This window comes from Rhinoraja longicauda, chromosome 4 (assembly GCF_053455715.1).
Source record: "Rhinoraja longicauda isolate Sanriku21f chromosome 4, sRhiLon1.1, whole genome shotgun sequence".
Lineage (NCBI taxonomy): Eukaryota > Metazoa > Chordata > Chondrichthyes > Rajiformes > Arhynchobatidae > Rhinoraja > Rhinoraja longicauda.
In genome coordinates, this window is record NC_135956.1 from 9,518,356 (window position 1) to 9,535,779 (window position 17,424).

Sequence of the window (17,424 nt, forward strand, 5' to 3'; positions counted from 1 at the left end):
TCAAATCTCAAATTGTGGAGTACAGAGGTAAATAAATAAATGATGGGTCTTTGTCCCAAACATTATGGAGGGCACTGTATCTATTGTAAACCAATGAAATTTGGCACTGAAGATAGACAAAATGCTGCAGTAACACAGTGGGTCAGGCAGCATTTCAAAGTTCAGGTCAAGACCCTTCATACCCAAAACATCACATATTCCTTTTCTCCCGAGTTTCTGCCTGACCCGCTGAGTTGCTCCAGCATTTTGTGTCTATCTTCGGTGTAAATCAGCATCTGCAGTTCCTTCCTACACAATGAAATTTGGCCATCTGGTGTTCTGCTGAAATTTACATATTTAAAGACAGTTAAGTAATAACACTGTTATAATATTAGTATAATTGGTACAAATAACAATGATCCATATTTACTGGGAAGATGGGTTGCTTCCCATTATTTGAGGAAAATGTAGTACAAAGTATTCAAATTCTTTGCTCCATTATCCTTTCTTTTACCATAAGTCTCTTCCACTTCATTAATTATTTAACTTCTAGTTTACTGATCCATAAGAGCAAGTATTACTTTGCTTTATATTTTCTTCGCGTATATTTGGTTTGTAAACTTCCTATTTCAATTTTAAATAGTTTTGTCATTTTTCCTCAAATATCTTTGCTTCCCATTTAAGCTTATTTGCTCTTTATCTAGAAATGGTTTTCCCCCTTTTGACATTCATACTTAATTTATATTGTGTGTGTGCCTTATGTTTGAGTATTTCTCAATGCTAAGAATCTCTGCAGAAGGGTCCCACCCCAAAACCCAATGTTCTCCAGAGATGCTGCCTGACCCGCTGAGTTTCTCCAGCACTTTATGTTGGCTGCTTTTCCAAGCCAGTGTGAAGTGTGGATGGAGTCAATGGTGGGAGTCTGGTTTGTGTGATGGCCTAAGTTGCATCCACAACCCTTTACAATTTCTTGCAGTCTTAGGCTGAGCTGAGCCAAATCAAGCTGTGATGCAATCTGACTATGCATCCAACTATGTTTGAATGTTGCATCTGTAGAACTACAGTCAATATAGATTATTTCTTAGTACAATCTTTTCCTATCATGTGCATTCTCTCTCTTGAACAGAAATCAATTATCCAATACCAATTTTCTTGTTTCAGCTACTATATTGCATACTTCCAATGTTATTCATATATGTAACTCAAGTTTATTTTGAAAAGATAGCATTCCTTTTCCCTATGTTAATTTTTTTTAAAAATTTACACCAGTAGTTTGCATTCTCGTTTGTTGCTATTTCTGGGGTAATATCTGGGGTCTGTTCCTCTTTTGCAGTCAAGACCCTGCTCCTGCTTGCCTTTCATTTTCAATAAAGCCATTGATGCTAACAGATTTCATATTTAAGTATTCCCAATGGATTAGCTTCCTTGCTCTGTTCTCATTCTGGGAATAAAAATGTGCCCCTCCTACTTCAGCTCTTGTTGTGATTGAATAGTTTATTCTCATACACACAAGTGCAGTGAAGTTCCTTGGTCACGTGAAGCTCACAGTCATGCTGATGTTCCTAATCATACTCTGCTTGAACTCGCAGCACAAGTAACTTTACACCACCCTTGAAGATTTTTCATTCTGCTACTTCTGCACAGCCCTCGCCTCTGGTTGTTCCTCCAGCAGTGTGTGACTTGTTTCTATTGATTGCAGCTTTAATAACATTCTGGCACTCCAGATTAAATTATATGGTTTTTAAATGGAGGTTGTCCCAATTGATAAATATTTGAATTTGTCACACCACCAATATTTGTTAAGGTGGACTGGCTCGTTGTTGGAAAGGAGGAGGTGAGAAATCTGCATGTTTCCTCCAGAGTTGCTGAAGCTACTGTCTAATTGTTGTATACATGTTTATGGTTAAGAGACCTTGCAATTTCCTGTCTCCGGGTGCTTTAAATGTGGGGCCTGCTAAAGTACAATATTCAAATGTCTGATCATGTTAAAAATGAGTTTAAGGAGTTAGGAAGAAGACTGAAGAGCAGGACTTCTAGGGTGGTTATCTCTGGATTGCTTCCGGTACCTCGTGCTGTTGAGGGCAGGAATAGGGAGATAGGGGATATGAATGTATGGCTGAGAGGCTGGTGCAAGGAGCAGGGATTTAGATTTCTAGACCACTGGGGTCCCTTCCGGGGTAGGGGTGACCTGTACAAAAGGGACGGGTTACACCTTAACTGGAGAGGGACCAGCGTTCTGGCAGGCAGGTTTGCTAGTGCTGCACATGTGGGTTTAAACTAAATAGTGGGCGGGAGGGGTTGACAAATTGGGAATATAAAGATGGAGTTAAGGGGGAAGTGATTACAGGAAAAGTTGCAAAAGACTCCCGAATTAATGGGAAGGAAAGTTCGAGAAGGGTTAAGAGAGTAAGGCCGGGGCTAATAGTGACCAGTGTGAGAGGGGAGGTGAATACCGAAGTTGAAGTGTTGTATTTGAATGCGCTAAGTATAAAAAATAAAGTGGATGAGCTTGAGGCTCAGTTAGATATTGGCAAGTATGATGTTGTGGGAATTACAGAGACATGGCTGCAAGGACCAGGGCTGGGAGCTGAATATTCAGGGATGTACGGCCTATGGAAAAGCCAGACAGGTGGGCAGTGGGGGTGGGGTCACTCTGTTGGTAAGGAATGATATTCAGTCCCTTTCAAGGGGTGACGTAGAATCAGATGTAGAATCAGTATGGACAGAACTGAGGAATTGTAAGGGTAAAAAGACCCCTAATGGGAGTTATCTACAAGCCCCCAAACAGTAGGCTGGATACAGGGTGCAAGTTGAACAAGAGTTAAAATTGGCATGTCGCAAAGGTAATGCTACAGTGGTTATGGGAGATTTCAACATGCAGGCAGACTGGGAAAATCAGCTTCCCAAGAAAGGGTGCCTCTGAGATGGATTCTTAGAGCAGCTTGTACTGGAGCCTACCAGGGAGAAGGCAATTCTGAATTTAGTGTTGTGTAATGAACCAGATTTGATAAGGGAACTCAAGGTTAAAGAGCCATTAGGAGGTGGTGATCATAATATGATAAGTTTGAATCTACAATTTGAGAGGGAGAAGGGAAAATCGGAAGAGTCAGTAGTGCAGTTGAGCAAGGGGGACTATGGAGGCATGAGAGAGGAGCTGTCCAGAGTTGACTGGAAAGATACCCTAGCAGGGAAGATGGTGGAACAATGGCAGGTATTTCTGGGAATAATACAGTAGGTGCAGGATCAGTTCATTCCAGAGGAAGAAAGATTCTAAGGGGAGTAAGAGGCGACCGTGGCTGACAAGGGAAGTCAAGGACTGTATAAAAATAAAAGAGAAGAGGTATAACATGGCAAAGATGAGCGGGAACTCAGAGGATTGGGACTCTTTTAAAGAGCAACAGAAGATAACTAAAAAGCCAATACGGGGAGAAAAGATGAGGTGCGAAGGTAAGCTAGCCAAAAATATAAAGGAGGATAGTAAAAGCTTCTTTAGGTATGTGAAGAGGGGAAAAATGGTCAAGACAAATGTGGGTCCCTTGAAGACAGAAGCAAGTAAATTTATTATGGGAAACAAGGAAACGGCAGGCGAGTTGAACAGGTACTTTGGATCTGTCTTCACTAAGGAAGACACAAACAATCTCCCAGATGTACTAGTGGACAGAGGTCCATGGGTAACGGAGGAGCTGAAGGAAATTCACATTAGGCAGGAAATGGTGTTGGGTAGACTGATGGGACTGAAGGCTGATAAATCCCCAGCGCCTGATGGTCTGCATCCCAGGGTACTTAAGGAATTGGCTCTAGAAATCATGAATGATCAAGCTGAGTGATCATTTTCCAATGTTCTATAGATTCAGGATCAGTTCCTGTGGATTGGAGGGTAGCTAATGTTATCCCACTTTTTAAGAAAGGAGGGAGAGAGAAAACGGGAAATTATAGACCAGTTAGCCTGACATCAGTGGTGGGGAAGATGCTGGTCAATTATAAAAGAAGAGATTGCAGAATATTTGGATAGCAGTAACAGGATTGTTCCGAGTCAGCATGGATTTACGAAGGGGAAATCATGTTTGACTAATCTTCTGGAATTTATTGAGGGTGTAACTAGGAAAATGGAAAATGGGAGAGCCAGTGGATGTAGTGTACCTGGACTTTCAGAAAGCCTTTGATAAGGTCCCACATAGATTAGTGGGTAAGATTAGAGCACATGGTATTTGGGGTAGGGTGCTGACATGGATAGAAAATTGGTTGGCAGACAGGAAACAAAGAGTTGGGATTAACGGGTCCCTTTCAGAATGACAGGCAGTGACCAGTGGGGTACTGCAAGGCTCGGTGCTGGGACCGCAGCTATTTACAATATACATTAATGACTTAGAAGAAGGGATAGAAATAACTAGCAAATTTGCGGATGACACAAAGATGGGTGGCAGTGTGAACTGTGAGGAGGATGCAGGGTGAGTGGGCAGATGCATGGCAGATGCAGTTTAATGTGGATAAATGTGTGGTTATCCACTTTGGTGGTAAAAACAGGAAGGCAGATTATTATCTGAATGGTGTCAAGTTAGGAAATGGGGAAGTACAAAGAGATCTGGGTGTCCTTGTTCATCAGTCACTTAAAGTTAGCATGCAAGTACAGCAGCCAGTGAAGCTAATGGCATGTTGCCCTTTATGACAAGAGGAGTTGAGTATAGGAGCAAAGAGGTCCTTCTGCAGTTGTACAGGGCCCTAGTGAAACCGCACCTGGAGTACTGTGTGCAGTTTTGATCTCCAAATTTGAGGAAGGAAATTCTTGCTATTGAGGCAGCGTAGGTTCACTAGGTTAATTCCCGGAATGGCGGGACTGTCGTATGTTGAAAGACTGGAGCGATTAGGCTGGAATTTAGAAGGATGAGAAGGGATCTTATTGAACCATATAAGATTATTAAGGGATTGGACACGTTAGAGGCAGGAAACATGTTCCCAATGTTGGGGGAGTCCAGAACCAGGGGCCACAGTTTAAGAACTTGGACTCGGCCATTTAGAACTGAGATAAGGAAAAACTTTTTCAGTCAGAGAGTTGTAAATCTGTGAAATTCTCTGCCTCAGAAGGCAGTGGAGGCCAATTCTCTGGACGCTTTCAAGAGAGAGCTAGATAGAGCTCTTGATGATAGCGGAGTCAGGGGGTATGGAGAGAAGGCAGGAATGGGGTACTGATTGTGAATGATCACATTGAATGGCGGTGCTGGCTCAATTTTGTAATTGCTTCAGAATTGAAGCCTCTTAAAATTACCACTCCCTTCATGCTGAAGATATCTCAATGATTATAAATGTGCCTTTCTAAACTTGGCAAACAATATGGAGCGATTAATATTTGCCTCGTGCTATGCATAACTCGGGAAAAGATTGTACTACTAAAACCCACCCTTGTATCTCTTTACCATAATCCTAGGCAAACGTTTTGGTATCAATGAATACTTTATGAAGACCCAAAGGAAATTTGATGCACTGATGACGTGGAAATACTATCCCAGGGGCTCTTGTGTTGATGTATCGTGTTGCCACTAGAATGTCATTGAAGCATGTAATATTTAGTCCGTGAACAGTAAAGAGCACCCAGCAATGTATCTTCAGAATTTTCAATTATGTCTTAGACAGGGGTGAATTCCTCATGTCCATGGATCTGCAGTTAATTACAATAACTGGGGCAAATCAGTTAATGAACTAAGATAATAACTTGCACTTGTATCACTAAACTGAAGGATGAATTGGGTTGGATGCATGACAACTTGATGAGGAGATGGTGGTTTATCAAGAGGAGAGTGTAGCCAACTGGCAGAATTGGAATGTAAAGCAGTACAGTATTTACAAAATATACAAGTTTATAAAATACAAAATACAATTTATAAAACCTTTATGTATTACGGGATTCATATCAATCCACAAAACCGTGCTTGAGTGCAAATGGATGAGATTACTATAAGTAATCTTTAATGATGTGCAATACAAAATAAAATTGCTTTATTGTAATTTGGGGAACTGCCTTTAATAAGTTGAGAAAACAATTTATTCTAAAACATTAAATAAAGAAACAAAACAAATAAAGATGCTGATCTACAAATAAAGATACACAGTGCTGGAGTGTCTCAGCGGGTCAGGCTGCAACTGTGGATGTTTTGGGTCAGAACTCTTCAGGCAAATTGTCAGATTTCTTTGCTCACTGTCACCACAATTAGTCAGGCTGTGGCAAATTCATTTCTGTTTCCGAGACATAATTGCAAACTCCAAACTCCAATTGCAAACTCCAAAGTAGCCACATAAATATTGCCACTGAAAGAGCAGTGAGAGGTAGGTATCACGATGTCTCTTTGTCATGTGCACCAAAACAGTGAAATTCTCATCTACTGCAGCTTTACAGGCACAACATAAAATAAACCGTCAGTAACTTCAGTCCTCAAAAACGCACACAAAAAGGACACTGCTAAGATAAAGCAATATAAGTGTTATAGAAGAGACTGTTTTGTCAGCTTTCCCGGTATATCTTGTAATTTCCTGCACTGAGCTGGTAGCCTGCAATCTTTGCAGACAAAGATTGTGTCTGTTTATTGTTTGTAATTTGGATGCAAATAATTTTTGGTTCTGGTTTGTATTAATGGCCTATCTGACTGGCTGCTGTTTCCTAACAGCTTCAGAATTCAATGATAGAAGAGTTTTGACACCTATCCAAGCCACCAGACCTGTGAAATTTGAGGAGGAGGAATAAACAGCAAATAGGAAATGTAATCAGGGCTCCTGGCCATGATTAGAGCACTGCTGACATCTTGCATACACTTGAAATGTATTCCTTGATGTGGCTCTTATTTCTGCTGACAGGCTGAAATTGGTTTTAGTTTAAACCTGTCCGCAGTGCACACAGTGGGTAGTCTCTTGATGGTGCAGTCCCTTAGTTCCTCTGGTGGTGCCCATTGGATTTATGGGCATTGTGATGAATTATGTTCAAGCTAAAGTAAGGTATTTTGTTTACTTCAATATAATTGTGCTGGGCTAACTCAAGAATACAAATCATGAGAAATCTATGGTGGGCAGGATCTTCATTGGCCATGGTCAACTTTTTGGGAGGAAATGCAATAGAAAAACAGTCATCTTTGTTCTTGCTTGACATGTCCTAACCGCGGAATATATAAGAGCTAAAAACGTGGTGTCAAAACAGTGGTATTGCAAATCTATTTTGTGCCAAGTTTGATTTTTTTTATCTGCACTTGGTATCTGACATGTTTTATTGTTTTCTTTCAGATAAATATTTGTATCTGATCAAGCACTGCAAATATGGGGGCGTATATTAGCAATACGTTCAGAAGTCTGTTCGGAAAAAAAGAAATGCGCATTCTGATGGTGGGCTTGGATGCAGCTGGCAAGACCACCATTTTATACAAACTTAAACTGGGTGAAATTGTAACCACTATTCCCACTATAGGTAAGTGAGTTATTTGAATTTGCCACTTAGAGATGTGATATATTGGAGATGTGAAAACATACACAAGAACACAAGAAAATAGAAGCAGGAGTAGGCCAACCGGCCCCTCGAGCCCGCTCCGCCATTCAATACGATCATGGTTGATCCTACCCCAACCCCCTTCCCACTATCGCCCTTCTTCCCACCCAAAAGAACCGTGTGATCTCCTGGGAGAGGCGAAAAACCGGATAAAAACCCAGGCCAATTTGGGGAAAAAATCCGGGAAATTCTTCTCTGACCCCAAGCTAGGCGATCGAAACTTGTCCAGGAGATTACTCAGGTCTTACTATACTAACCGTAGCTCATGTCCACTTCCCTGCCCGCTCCCCGTGACCCCTAATTCCCTTGTCTATTAAAAAACAATCTATTTCTGTTTTTAATTTATTTAATGTTCCTGCATCCACAGCTCCCTGAGGCAGCGAATTCCACAGACTAACCACCCTCTGAGTGAAGAAGTTTCTCCTCATCTCAGTTTTAAAAGAGCCCCCTCTTATTCTAAGACTATGCCCCCTAGTTCTGGTCTCCCCGATCATCGGAAACATCTTTAGCGCATCCACCCGATCAAGGCCCCTCACGATCTTATACGTTTCAATAAGATCGCCTCTCATTCTTGTGAACTCCAATGAGAAAAGTCCCAACCTACTTAACCTTTCCTCATATGTCAACCCCCTCATCCCTGGAATTAACCGTGTAAACCTTCTCTGCACTGCCTCCAGAGCAAGTACATCCTTTCTTAAATATGGACACCAAAACTGCACACAGTATTCCAAATGCGGTCTTACCAATACTGTATACAGCTGCAGCAACACCTCCCTTCTTTTATACTCTATCCCCCTGGCAATAAAGGCTAAGACTCCATTGGCCTTCCTAATCACTTGCTGCACCTGCATACTAACTTTTTGTGATTCCTGTACTAGTACCCCCAGGTCCCTTTGTGTTGTATTACCACGCAGCTCCTCTCCATTTAGAAAATAACTTTCTTTATGATTTTTTTTTCCAAAATGCATAACTTCACATTTATCAGTATTAAATTTCATCTGCCAAGTCGCTACAAGTTAGCAAATTTGAAAATTGTACATCCTGGTCATTTTAAATTAAAAACACAAAATGCTAGAAATTCGTAGGACTGCACTGATGCAGCTGCCTCTCAGCTAGACCTTGGCTAGATCCTGACCTCAGGTGCAGTCTGTGTGGAGTTTGCACTTTCTCTCTTTGAACACTTGGGTTTCCTCTGGGTGCTCTGGTTTCCTCCAACATCCCAAAGCTGTGCGGGTTTGTAGGTTAATTGGGCTCTGTAAAATTGTCCCTGGTGATGGGAGTGGATGAGAAAGTGGAATAACATAGATCTAGTGTGAATGGGTGATCGATGGTCAGCATGGACTCGGCTGAATGGCTTGTTTGCATGCTGTTTCTCTGAACTAAACATAAGTAATGCAGAATTTATGGATCGAGGAACAGTTAACTTCTTGGATTGATCCTCTGCAAGGAATGACCACAAATGCTGGCCTTGCCAGTATTTCCAACATAGTCTGATTTTATTTGAAGGTGTACCTTATTGGCCACCAACCAGTAGGGAGGATGTTAAGGAGTAAATTTAATTAAAGTTATACAAAAATCATAGTGATGGCTTCAACTGTACAAACAATTAAAGAGGGAAAAGTGTTCCTGAAATATATTTATGAGTGAATTAAGGGTTATTAACAATGAGAGTTAGGACAAATTTGGATTGTTTTATCTGGAACGCCAGAGGTTGAGTGGAGACCTAATAGAAGTATATAAACTTGAGAGGAAAGATAGGGTAGGCAGTCAGCACCTTTCACCCAGGGTGGAAATATCAAAGACATAGTTTAAAACCATAACTTTCTAAGCTGAGAGGGGCAAAGTTTAAAAGAGATGTTGGGGGCATGTTCTTTTTTACACAGAGGGTGGTGGGTACTTGAAACGTGCTGCCAGATTTGGTGGTAGTGGATGCAGATACGATAGTGGCATTTAACAGGCTTTTCATAGGCACACCGATGTGCAGGGATTGGAGGGACATTCAAAACACAGGGCCTATTGCTGTGCACTGTGAGTGCTTTCTTTATCAGTACGTTTGGTATGATGCAGGATGAGTTGCTGACTTCAGTTTGGGGGAAATGAGTCAGGGCAAGATGAGGAAATAGAAGTGGGACAATATCTTGGAAATAAAACATGATATAAAGTTTAGAAATAGCTATGGGAAAGGACATAGACAACACCAAGCTTAAAATAATTGCAGATGGGTGGTTTTTATAAGATGGAAATGGATCTAACTCATGAAAATTGGAATTGTCGCTTGACGGGCAAAACATGATGGGTAGTGGAAGGCCTTCAAGGTGGCGTACTTCAAGTATATCCTTAAAACTGTGCTGGGTGCAGAGATGAAGGCAGAGCTGACGGGATACCCAAAGGGTGTAAACTGCAGCAGAAACAAAAGTGATTACAAAGTTTGAAGGAGAATTTTATTTAAGAATGCATTTGAACAGACTGACATCAAGGATGAAAGGAAATCGCAAAATATTATGTTTGGATGTGTACAGGACAAAATTCTATATGGGGCTGATCAAAATGTATATGCACCTGGGGTAGAGGGTGTGGCTGAGGTAGAGCATGGCTATTTTGCATCAGAGGATCGTATTGAAATCTAAGCAAAGGTAGATGATGATCTCAGATGGGCAAAAAATATATATATATATAAAGGAGGTGTAGGAAACATTTGCAGATGCTGGTTTAAATCGAAGATAGACACAAAATGCTGGAGTAACTCAGCGGGACAGGCAGCATCTTTGGAGAGACGGAATGGGTGTGGTTTCGGGTCGAGGCCCTTATTCAGACTGATGCCAGGCGAGCGGGAGGCACGTAAATAAGGAATTGTATAGATAAGGAAGTATAAGATATGAAAACAGGACAAAAGGAATGGCGATCAAGGAAAAAAATAGAATAAATCATTGTTAGTTGGGTGAAGGGAACAACAAGGCAAACAGATAAAATGTAATCGGAGATAGTAAGACCGGTGAGAGAACTGGGAAGGGGGAGGGGATGGAGAGAGAGGAAATATGAAGTGCTGTTCCTCCAATTTGCCCTGGGCCTCATTCATTGGACAATGGAGGAGGCCAAGGACAGAAAGGTCAGTGTGGGAATGGGAGGGGGAGTTAAAGTGCTCAGCAACCTGGAGATCAGGTAGGTTTCGGCGGACTGAGCAGAGGTGTTCAGCGAAACGATTGCCGAGTCTGCGCTTGGTCTCACCGATATACAGGAGTCCACACCTGGAACAGCAGATACAGTAGATGAGGTTGGAGGAGGTGCTAATGAACCTCTGCCTCATCTGAAAAGACTGGTGGTGTCCGTGGACGGAGTCGAGGGGGGAGGTAAAGGGACAGGTGTTGCATCTCCTGCGGTTGCAGGGAAAAGTACCTGGGGAGGGAGTGGTTTAGGTGGGAAGGGACAAGTTGACCAGGGAGCTGCGGAGGGAACTCTTGCAAGGGGTGACGTAGAATCAGGAGATGTAGAATCAGTATGGATAGAACTGAGGAATTGTAAGGGTAAAAAGACCCGAATGGGAGTTATCTACAGGCCCCCAAACAGCAGCCTGGACATAGGGTGCAAGTTGAATCAAGAGTTAATATAAGAAAATAACTGCAGATGCTGGTACAAATCGATTTATTCACAAAATGCTCGAGTAACTCAGCAGGTCAGGCAGCATCTCGGGAGAGAAGGAATGGGTGACGTTTCGGGTCGAGACCCTTCTCCAGACCCGAGAAGAATCAAGAGTTATAATTGGCATGTCGCAAATGTAATGCTACGGTGGTTATGGGAGATTTCAACATGCAGGTAGACTGGGAAAATCAGGTTGGTATTGGGCCCCAGGAAAGGGAGTTTGTGGAGTGCCTCCGAGATGGATTCTTAGAACAGCGTGTACTGGAGCCTACCAGGGAGAAGGCAATTCTGGATTTAGTGTTGTGTAATGAACCTGATTTGATAAAGGAACTCAAGGTAAAACAGCCATTAGGAGGCAGTGATCATAAAATGATAAGTTTTAATCTACAAATTAAGAGGGAGAAGGGAAAATCGGAAGTGTCAGTATTACTGTATAGCAACGGGGATTATAGAGGCATGAGGCAGGAGCTGGCCAGATTGGACTAGGAGAAGACCCGAGCAGGGAAGACGGTGGAACAGCAATGGCAGGTATTCCTGGGAATAATACAGAAGTTGCAGGATCAATTCGTCCCAAAGAGGAGGAAAGATTCTAAGGGGAGTAAGGGGCACCCGTGGCTGACAAGGGAAGTCAAGGACAGCATAAAAATAAAAGAGAAGTATAACATAGCAAAGAAGAGCGGGAAGCCAGAGGATTGGGACTCTTTTAAAGAGAAACAGAAGATAACTAAAAAGGCAATACGGGGAGAAAGGATGAGGTACGAAGGTAAGCTAGTCAATAATATAAAGGAGGATAGTAAAAGCTTCTTTAGGTAAGTGAAGAGGAAAAAAATAGTTAAGACAAATGTGGGTCCCTTGAAGACAGAAACAGGTGAATTTATTATTGGGAACAAGGAAATGGCAGATGAGTTCAACCGATACTTTGGATCTGTCTTCACTATGGAACATACAAACAATCTCCAAGATGTTCTAGTGACCAGAGATCCTAGGGTGACGGAGGAACTGAAGGAAATACACATTAGGCAGGAAATGGTGTTGGTAGACTGATGGGACTGAAGGCTGATAAATCCCCAGGGCCTGATGGTCTGCATCCTAGGGTACTTAAGGCGGTGGCTCTAAATATCGTGCACGCATTGGTGATCATTTTCCAATGTTCTACAGATTCAGGATCAGTTCCTGTGGATTGGAGGGTAGCTAATGTTATCCCACTTTTTAAAAAAGGAAGGAGAAAGAAAACAGGAAATTATCGACCAGTTAGTCTGACATCAGTGGTGGGGAAGATGCTGGAGTCAATTATAAAAGATGAAATTGCAGAGCATTTGGATAGCAGTAACAGGATTGTTCCGAGTCAGCATGGATTTACGAAGGGGAAATCATATTTGACTAATCCTGGAATTTTTTGAAGATGTAACTAGGAAGAAACCCTTCGACAAGGTCCCACATAGGAGATTAGTGGGCAAAATTAGAGCGCATGGTATTGGGGGTAGGGTACTGACATGGATAGAAAATTGGTTGACAGGCAGAAAGCAAAGAGTGGGGATAAATGGGTCCCTTTCCGAATGGCAGGCAGCGACTAGTGGGGTACCGCAAGGCTCGGTGCTGGGACCGCAGTTATTTACAATATACATTAATGACTTGGATGAAGGGATTACAAGTAACATTAGCAGATTTGCAGATGACACAAAGCTGGGTGGCAGTGTGAACTGTGAGGAAGATGCTATGAGGTTGCGGGTGACTTGGACAGGTTGTGTGAGTGGATAAATGTGAGGTTATCCAGTTTGGTGGTAAGAATAGGAAGGCAGATTATTATCTAAATGGTGTCAAGTTAGGAAAAGGGGATGTTCAACGAGATCTGGGTGTCCTAGTGCATCAGTCACTAAAAGAAAGCATGCAGGTACAGCAGGCAGTGAAGAAAGCCAATGGAATGTTGGCCTTCATAACAAGAGGAGTTGAGTATAGGAGCAAAGAGGTCCTTCTGCAGTTGTACAGGGCCGCAGTGAGGCCGCACCTGGAGTACTGTGTGCAGTTTTGGTCTCCAAATTTGAGGAAGGATATTCTTGCTATTGAGGGCGTGCAGCGTAGGTTCACGTGGTTAATTCCTGGAATGGCGGGACTGTCGTATGTTGAAAGACTGGAGCGACTAGCTTGTATACACTGGAATTTAGACGGATGAAAGGGGATCTTATTGAAACATAAGATTATTAAGGGATTGAACACGTTAGAGGCAGGAAACATGTTCCCAATGTTGGGGGAGTCCTGAATCAGGGGCCACAGTTTAAGAGTAAGGGGTAGGCCATTTAGAACGGAGATGAGGAAAATCTTTTTCAGTAAGAGAGTGGTAAATCTGTGGAATTCTCTGCCTCAGAAGGCAGTGGAGGCCAATTCTCTGGATGCTTTCAAGAGAGAGCTAGATAGAGCTCTTAAAGATAGCGGAGTCAGGGGGTATGGGGAGACGGCAGGAACGGGGTACTGATTGAGAATAAGCAGCCATGATCAAATTGAATGGTGGTGCTGGCTCGAAGGGCCAAATGGCCTAATCCTGCACCTATTATCTATTGTCTATTGGACGGTCTCAGCGGAAAGCGGTGGAGATGGGAAGATGTGACTAGTGGTGGGATCCCATTGGAGGTGGTCAAAATGTCACAGGATTGTGTACTGTATGCCATGGCTGATGGGGTGGAAGGTGAGGACAGGGGGGACTCTGTCCCTATTACGAATGGGGGAGGGGAGCAAGAGCGGAGCTGTGGGATATCGAGGAGACCCTAGTGAGGGCCTCATCTACAATGGAAGAGGGGAACCCCCGTTCCCTAAAAAATGAGGACATCTCCGATGACCTGGTAATGAACACCTCATCTTGGGCGCAGATGTGGCAAAGACGGAGGAATTGGGAGTAGTGATAGAGTCTTTACAGAAAGAAGTGTAGTCTAGATAGCTATGGGAGTCAGTAGGTTTATAATAGACTAGACCAAGTGGACCCGTTGGGCCCATTCCTCGTAGAGGGGGGGCAGGGAAGGGGAGAGGGTATGATTGAGTGAGGCCTAGACCCAAAGCTTCTCTTGTATTTTAGCACCTCAACCCCCCATTCAATCCCCCCTACTCCTCCCCCTACTAACCCACTCCATCCCCCCTAGCCACCCCCACTTGCCCCTCCCCTGCCCCCACCCGGGAACGCGGGGGGATGGAGTGGCTGAATGTTAGACCAATGCAGTAGAGGTTTGGGGGAGTTTCAAAGGGGGTTCAGGGGGGGATGAATTGGGTGAATGGAGGGTGGAAGAGAGGGGGGGATAATGGGGCTGGGGGATGGAGTGGGTGAGAAGAGGATAAGGGGGTGGGTTGTGGGAGGGGGTGATAATGGAGTAGGTGAGTGGGGCTCGTTAAAAAAAACTTGAAACCAATTTAAGTTAATGCAGCACAGGTTTGGGGGAGTTTTAAGGGGGATTAAGGGGGGAATGGAGTGCGTGAGTGGGGCTCTGAAGAAAAATCCTAAACACAATTTCAGTTAATGCAGGAGAGGTTTGGGGGAGTTTTAAGGGGGGGGGTTGAGGTGGGAATGGAGTGCGTGTGAGGGGGGGTTGAGGTGGGAATGGAGTGCCTGAGTGAAGGGGGGTTGAGGTGGGTATGGAGTGGCTGAGTACGGGGAGGGTGTTAGACCAATGCAGTGGAGGTTTGGGGGAGTTTTAAAGGGGGCTCAAGGGGGATGAATTGGGTGAATGGAGAGTGGAGGAGGGGGCTGAGGGGGATGGAGTGGGTGAGGGGAGGATAAGGGGGTTGAGGGGAGGGGAGGGGGAATAAGGGGGGGTTGAGGTGGGTTGTGGCAGTGGATGATAAGTGGGGTTAAGGGGGTGTGGATGGAGTGGGTGAGTGGGGCTCTTACAAAGGTTTGGGAGAGTTTTAACGGGGGGTTGAGGTGGGAATGGAGTGCGCTTCCCTCCTCCTCCTCCTGCCCCCTCCCCTCACCCAGTCCATCCCCCCCCCCCCTTCACCCACCATCCCCCCTCAGCACTGCCGTCAGTCGGGTGGGTGCCCTCTCACGGCGCGGGAGAGGCGACTCCACCTCCCGGCGGTCAGCGCGGCCCGATCTGAGGAATGGCAGGCGCGAGGCATGCCGGGATGGGCGGCTGTGCTCGGGGAGGGGGGGGGAGGGGGAGCGCATTAGTGAAAGGTCCAGGGGGGGGGGGGGGCGCATTAGTGAAAGGTCCGGGGGGGGGGGGCGGGGGAGCGCATTAGTGAAAGGTCCGGGGGGGGGGGGGGAGCGCATTAGTGAAAGGTCCGGGGGGGGCGCATCAGTGAAAGGTCCGGCAGGAGGGGGGGGGGAAACGAATCAGTGAAAGGTCCGGCGGGGGGGGGGAGCGAATCAGTGAAAGGTCCGGGGGGGGGAGGGGAGCGCATCAGTGAAAGGTCCGGGGGGGGGAAGCGCATCAGTGAAAGGTCCGGGGGGGTGGGGGGGGAGCGCATTAGTGAATGGTCCGGTGGGGGGGGGGGGGGGGGGGGGGGAGCGCATCAGTGAAAGGGCGGGGGGGGGGCGAATCAGTGAAAGGTCCGGCGGGGGGGGGGAGCGAATCAGTGAAAGGTCCGGGGGGGGGGAGCGCATCAGTGAAAGGTCCGGGGGGGGGGGAGCGCATCAGTGAAGGAGGTAGCACCAATGTTATCGTCAATGTAGCAGAGGTATAAGCAGAGGTATAGTGGGATACCTCAGTGGTATTCTGGGATAGTGTGCACCTGGAATAGTGATTGTTCAATGTACCCGACAAAGAGGCAGGAATAGCTGGGGCCCAGGCGAGTGCCCATAGCTATGCCTTGGATTTGGAGGAAGTGAGAAGAAGGAGGAGTTGTTACGGGTAAGGACCAGCTCTGCTAGGCGGAGGAGAGTGTTAGTAATATAATGTTAATAATATAAAGGAAGTACAGGGAAGGCTAGCCTCACTTTGCTGATAAAGCACTGGGTCCAGGTGACAATGCTGAGAAAATTCTTGTGGGAAGTATGGGAGAAAGTTGTAGAGCCTTAAGGGTGAAATCTATCAAATACCTGGTGACTGAAATTTGTACCATTGTTAAAAACAGGCTAACTACAGATCAGAGGATTTTAAACATTGCTGGGAAAAGTTCCAATGCTTTGGGGAAATATAGATTGATTAAAGAGAGCCAGTGTGGATTTATTAGTCAAATTGTGTTTAACGATAACTTTTGTTTTGAGGGTCAATAGGAGAAATGCAGTTCATGGGGTGCATACAGACTTTGAAAAGGCATTTCATCGTAGCATTTATTTGGCTTGGCTGTTGCTTTTAGTAATTGCTAATGACTGGAGCTAGGATTTACAGGGCACAACCTTCAAGTTTACACGTGACACCGAACTTGGAAGTCTAGCAAGCTGATAAGTCAAAACATAGATTCTTTATTGAAATGTGGGGAATGTAAAATATGCTTATTGCAGTGGCAGGGCAGATGGAGAAAGTCGTAAAACCCAAGGATACCAAATGCTTTTCTTATAAATCGAGGCATGGAGTACAGGAATAAGGCGATTATGAAAACTCTATCATTGAAGGGATTGGGTTATCAGTTGATCGAGGTTGCATCTTAAACATACTAATTGGATGGCACAAGAGCTGGCAATGGTATATTCAGCAGATTTGTTAAATCGTTTTTTATTTATTTCCTAGGTTTCAATGTAGAAACTGTGGAATACAAGAGCATCAGTTTTACTGTATGGGATGTAGGTGGGCAGGACAAAATCCGTCCACTTTGGCGCCACTACTTTCAGAATACGCAAGGTGAGTGCAAATTGCGGGTTGTTTTTTACTATTTACAAAATACCTTTGTTCACAGGCCTTTCCTTTGAAATAACATTTTATCTAAGTGGGAGAATGTGGGCTTTGCACATTTCTAAGGCAAATCCAGAATGACTTCCCTCCAATTCTGGTTCTGAGGTGACTGCATTCGGTGACAGATCTGGAAGAGCCGCTGCCTCACATGACCACAGCTCCAGATTCAATCTTGACTTTGGGTCCAGTCTGTGTGGAATTTGCATATACTCCCTGTGCTGTGTGGGTTTCCTCCCACATACTGAAGACGTTCGAGTTTGTAGAATACTAGGATGCTATTTTGGGCTCTAAATTGCCCCAAGTGTGTAAGGAGTGAATGGGAAAATTGAGTTACATAGAACTAGTGTGAACAGGTGAGCAGTGGTTGATGCCGAAGAGCCTGTGTCCATGCTGTATCAAATAAGGCACATGGAGAGATATTTAGGTGCTCCTTCTGCCACTTGCACTAAGTTTCCATATAGAGTCATAGAG

The 17,424-nt window shown here is 44.4% G+C and overlaps 1 protein-coding gene across 1 annotated transcript in view; it reads left to right on the forward strand.

Moving 5' to 3' along the window:
• Window positions 1-17,424, forward strand: part of arf1 (ADP-ribosylation factor 1) — a 40,641-nt gene that overhangs the window by 11,861 nt on the left and 11,356 nt on the right. Inside the window, exons 2-3 of the mRNA XM_078397148.1 lie at window positions 7,243-7,423; window positions 16,792-16,902. Coding sequence (XP_078253274.1) covers window positions 7,276-7,423; window positions 16,792-16,902 — 259 coding nt within the window. The 5' untranslated portion in view covers window positions 7,243-7,275. The remainder of the gene's footprint in view (window positions 1-7,242; window positions 7,424-16,791; window positions 16,903-17,424) is intronic.